Here is a 5,765-nt window from a genome sequence, read left to right on the forward strand (position 1 = left end):
TTTTCTATTCGACCTCACATTTTTCTCAAGGTTGTTTTTGATCTCATGGTTTGAAACCTCAATTTGCCCACTAGTATGAGGATGGTACGGTGTGACGACTTTGTGAGTGATGGAGTATTTTCGAAGGAGGGCTACAAAATGACAATTGAGGAAATGAGTTCCCTCATCACTAATGATAGCTCGAGGGCAACTGAAATGACTAAAAAAACCCTTAAGAAATCGAACGACCACTCAATGGTGATTGGTCTTAGTTGCAGTTGCCTCTACCCACTTCGAAACATAATCCACTGCCACAAGTATGTACATATATCCATGGGAAGGAGGGAAGCAACCCATAAAATCAATCCCCCACACATCAAATAGCTCGACCACTTGAATGGGGCTCATAGGGATCATGTCACGCCGGGAGATGTTCCTAGTTTGCTGACACTGCAAGCATGCTTTGCAAAAATCCCGAGCATCCAGAAAAAAAAAGTGGGCCAAAAGAATCCACTTTGAAGCACCTTAGCTGCTTTTTTTCTTCCCCACTAAAGTGACCACCACACTCTATGATATGACAAAACTCCAATATGTCGTGATACTCACTCTCGGGGACACATCGCCGAATGATCGAGTTTGGGCCAATTTTGAAAAGGTTTGGGTCTTCCCATATGTAATGGCACACTTGGGAGAAGAACTTGTCTTTCTCCCGTCGTGTCCAATCAAGAGAAACAATTCCCGTGGTTAAGTAGTTAGCAATCATAGCAAACCATGGGAGTTGAGAAGACATGACAAAAAGTTGCTCATTAAAAAAGGAATCATGAAGTGGATAGGGGTTGGTAGACCCCTCAACTAGAATGTGAGACAAATGATCAACTACGTGATTTTCCATCCCTTTACTATCCCGAATCTCATAATCAAACTCTTGTAAAAGGAAAATCCACCTAGTCAACCTAGGTTTGGTCTCTTTCTTAGTGAGAAGGTACCACCAAGTGGCGTGATTAGAATATACAATGACCTTTGACCCTAGGAAATATGATCAAAATTTATCAAGTGCAAAAACTACAACTAGAAGTTCTTTCTTGGTGGTGTTATAATTCAATTAAGCTCCTTGAAGAGTCTTACTAGCGTAATAAATCACATGAGGCAATTTATTCAACCGTTGTACCAACATAGCCCCTACGGCGTAATCCGACGCATCGCACATGATCTTAAAGGTTGGAACCAATTGAGTGGCTGCATAATCGGGGCGGAAGAGAGCAACGTCATAAAAGTTTCAAATGTAGTGAGACAATTTTTATTAAACTCAAAGGGTGCATCTTTTATTAGCAAGTTAGTCAAGGGCCGAGAAATTTTAATAAAGTCCTTGATGAATCACCGGTAAAAACTAGCGTGCGCTAGGAATGACCTCACTTGTTTAATAAAAGTAGGGGGAGGAAGTTTAGAAATCAAATCTACCTTAGCCCTATCTACTTCGATCCCCTTAGCGGAGACAATGTGTCCTAATACTATTCCCTCTTGAACCATAAAATGGCTCTTTTCCCAGCTTAACACCAAATTCGTGTCCATACATCTTTCAAGGACTTTGGACAGGTTTTCCAAACATGCATCAGAGGAGGATCCAAACACGGAAAAAATCATCCATAAATACCTCAAGGAATTTGTCAACCATGTCAGAAAAGATAGCCAACATGCACTTTTGAAAGGTCGCCAGTGCATTGCATAGCCCAAAAGGCATCCTTTTATAGGCAAGGTCCCAAATGGACAGGTGAAGATAATCTTCTCCTCATCATCCAGGTGGATTGCATCCTGATTATACCTAGAATACCCATTAGAGAAGCAATAAAAATTCTGTCCCACTTGCCTCTTTAATATTTGATCTATGAATGGTAATGGGAAGTGGTCTTTTCGGGTAAGGTTATTAAGTCTCCGATAATCAATGCACACCCGCCACCCGCTAGTGACGCGAGTGGGGATTCCTTCACCCTTATGATTTTCAACAATTGTGATCCTGGATTTCTTGGGGACCACTTGCATGAGGCTAGCAAACTCGCTATTGGAAATAGGTAATATGATCCTAGCATCTAGGAGTTTGACCATGTAACGACCCCAAAAATAATATACATGTAAGTGTAATAAATAAATAAATAAATAAGTGAAAAAATAAAAAACATTAATTAATTAATAATTATTAATTAAATAATATAATAAAATTAAATATAATAATATATTAATAATATATATAACCTGAAGGATCAGGATACTTCCTGATCCTACAGGAAGTCTCCAACCCCTCCTCTCTAAAATCTCAAGCCCACTCTCTCTCTCTCTCTCTCTCTCTCTCTCTCTCTCTCTCTCTCTCATTTTTCTTTGCTCTTCCCTACAAAATTGAAGAACAAAAATCATTCTTGGGTCCCAGTTCCGCTCTTCAAAGATTTGATTAGGAAAATTTCATCTTCTGCACACCGTAGGCACCATTCCAGAGTTAGGGTAAGTGGGTTAGATTATGTCAGGTTTCATTTTAAAATATATCTGATTTAAATTGATTATTTTTATTTTAATTATATCTATATGCCCGAGTTAAATTATATTGCGGGGATTTGATCATATTTGGGTTTATCAAAATATATTGGGGATTAAATTTAAATATAGGGAGTTGATCATACCAATGTTTTTATTTAAATCTACCAAATATAAATATATATAAGAATTTCACAGGCAAGTTATAGAATTATAAATATTATATAAATTGTGTGGCATGAGTTTATTTTATTTTATTGCATAATTAAGCAAGTTTGAATTTTATAGTGTTATATTTATTACGTGTTTGATTGGAAATAATGATGAGATTTATTACAAATTTTGTGTTGGGAAAATAATCAGATGATTATACTGTTATATTGCATAAATTTCAATTATATGTTTTAAGAACCCTGATGGGCCAGATATGGTGAATGCTTGGTACCGTAGCTACAGAGGAATATTAGTGCAACCACAATATTGTGGAAGTATTGGCGGTGGATAGTTGACTTGGCCTAAGTAGGAGTGTACACACCTGTTTCCGAACCAGGATGTGATAGGCAAATCGATCTTACAGATGCAACATTTTGATTTAGTTTTGTTTGGCCAACCAAGTTAAGTCCAATCTTCGGACCGCACAACCTGTCATGAGGGTTAAACATGACATGCGTCGGCTAAAAAAGAGTCTTTTATACATATTTAGGTATTTATGTGATTATGGCCTTTAAAAGGCCAAAATGATGTTTTTAAAGAAAGTACGGTTGTTTATTTATATATGTGATCTACAGAGTGCAAATGAATTTTTTATTCAAATAAAATGATTATTAAATTATTTTTACACTAAAGCTTATTTTAGCCACACACTGGTAATAATTTAGTCCTTACTTACTGAGAGGTGTCTCACCCCAAATTTTAACATACATTTAAAATACCTTAAGGAGCATAGCCGAAATTAGAGTAGCGTAAAGGAAGTGTGGGTGAGATTAGGAAGATCGGTTTAGATTAAATATTAAATTTGTTATTTTTGGTATATTTTAGAATTTTTAAGGATGTATAAAACTTGATATTGGAGATATTATTATAATAAGGCTATTTAGTACTCTAGTATAAGGAATTTGAGGTCTTCTGTTGTATAAAATTCAGGTCACTACAGACTACTTCCTTCAATACCACCTCCTTCATATTGGGATTTAATCTCCACTGCATCTCACGAATAGGCTTAGTAGTCGGCTCAAGATGGATCTGATGCATGCAGACGGATGGGCCTATACCCTTAAGGTCCACCACCGACCACCCTATGACTCTAATATGTTTCCTCAGGATGTGAATGAGCCTAGACTCCTGCAAACTATCCAAGCTAGATGATATGATAATGGGCAGGGTCTTTTGGGGGCCTAATAAGACACACTTGAGAGAAGTTGATAGGGGCCTCAACTCGAGTAATGGCAGGGCCTCGATGGAAGGACGTTCTGGAATGCTAGAGAGGGTAAGAAGATTTTTGAACCTAGCTTTCCAAGGCATTTTTCTTTAGGGTAGAGGTCGACTCCCTAATAGCGGAGACATGCACACACGGGTCCTCTAAACTTGAAGTAGAAGGCCGATCAAATGGAGGCCTATCCTCAAGGAAATTTTTCAGAAGAGTCGACGGGGCATCCTTTTCAACACCTTCGTCAATCATGTCTACATCGTCACATGAGATGTCATATGATGGGTTCTGGGAGGCACAAAACACATTTAGCCAGAGCTGCATGTTACCGAAGGATATATCCATAACATCAGTCCTACATTGGATGCAAGCATTAGCTGTGGCTAAGAATGGGTGACCCAGAAGGACCGAAATTTTTTTCTTGGTCCGGTCGGTAGGCTCCATGTCTAAAACAATGAAATAAATGAGGTAAAAGAACCTATCGAACTTTACTAGTACATCCTTGACAACACCTTCGTGTTTTTTTACAGATAGGTCAATTAAACTGAAGGTGACCGACGTGGGTTTCAGTTCTCCTAAACTGAATTATTTGTAGACTGATTGAAGAAGTATGTTCACACTTGCTCCCAAATCTAAAAGGGCCTTATCAATTGTGAAATTACTAATTACACATGAGATGGTGGCAGCACTAGGGTCCTTAAATTTAGGGGGAATAGAACCCAAAAGAATTAAGCTCACATTCTCAGTCAATCTGACTCTTTTGTTCAAGTGCACCTTAGATTTGCGCTTTTGGGTGCACAAGTCCTTGAGGAACTTAGCATAAGCAGACATTTGCTTGATGACATCTAAGAGAGGAAGATTGATCTTTACTTGCCTAAAGGTGTCCATCATCGACTCTTCAATTTCTTCCTTCTTAGGTTTAGAATGTGCTTGAAGGGCTGCAGGGTATGGCGTTGGAGGGACATAATGGGGTAATGATCCTTCAACAGAGGGAGTGAGAATCTCAGGATTTCTCATTGGATTAGAGGAGGAGGGGATGCAGGATTCAAAATTGGGCTCTACCATTATTTTGTCCTTACCCTTACCCTTACTTAACTTCTCCCCAACCGTATTGTTTACCTCCCTACCACTCCGCATAATGGTTATAGCTTGGGCTTGCTCATGATACGACGAAGGACCAACAACCGATTCATATTCTATCTCATATTGGCCCTTAGGGTTCACTAGAGGTTGACTTGGCAATCTATCCTCATCTCTCATACTCAAAGAGATAACTAGTTAGCCTATGGTGGCTTCTAGCTTAGTAATAGACTGGGAGTGGGAGTGGAGTAATTGCTAATCCACTTGGTTATCAGCCTCAATGCCCTTGAGGGCTTTTAGCTTCATCTCCTGAAAAGATCTATCGTATTGGTGCTGAGGTGGAGATGGTTGCTGATAAGATGAAGATCTAGGGGCAGAAATAGAAGGATTTTAACAGTTTTGGAATGGGTGAGGAGGTGGAGCAGTGGGTGATTGCTAAGGTTATTGAGCTTGAAAACCTAGAAATTGTGGCCTCCAGGAGAAGTTAGGATGCTTACTCCACCTAGGATTGTACTTGTTCGAGTAAGGATTATTGGATGACATGTCATACCAATTATGGGTGGCCTTAACCTCCTCCTGCACAAGCTCCGGTGGGGGAGGCACATGGGGGCAATTATAATAAGTGTGTAAGGGATCATAGCAGATGACACACACCTCTGCACAAGCCATAGGCTGAGGTTACTATCCTAGGGACAAGAACTGATCTAACTTCTTCACAATGGTGTTCAAGGTAGGTGCCAGGTCATGGTCCGCAACTAAC

General features: G+C 39.3%; 1 protein-coding gene across 1 annotated transcript; it reads right to left on the minus strand.

Annotated features, from left to right (window-relative positions):
• Positions 1 to 4,003: 4,003 nt before the first annotated feature.
• On the minus strand, positions 4,004 to 5,185 carry LOC131153800 (uncharacterized). Its single transcript, XM_058106259.1, has 2 exons — positions 4,546 to 5,185; positions 4,004 to 4,371 (listed from the first exon to the last, which is right to left on the minus strand). Exons 1-2 carry the CDS (start codon positions 5,183 to 5,185, stop codon positions 4,004 to 4,006), a joined length of 1,008 nt encoding a protein of 335 aa, XP_057962242.1.
• Positions 5,186 to 5,765: the final 580 nt, after the last annotated feature.

The sequence above is a fragment of the Malania oleifera genome, chromosome 4, assembly GCF_029873635.1.
Source record: "Malania oleifera isolate guangnan ecotype guangnan chromosome 4, ASM2987363v1, whole genome shotgun sequence".
In the NCBI taxonomy this organism is placed as follows: Eukaryota; Viridiplantae; Streptophyta; class Magnoliopsida; order Santalales; family Ximeniaceae; genus Malania; species Malania oleifera.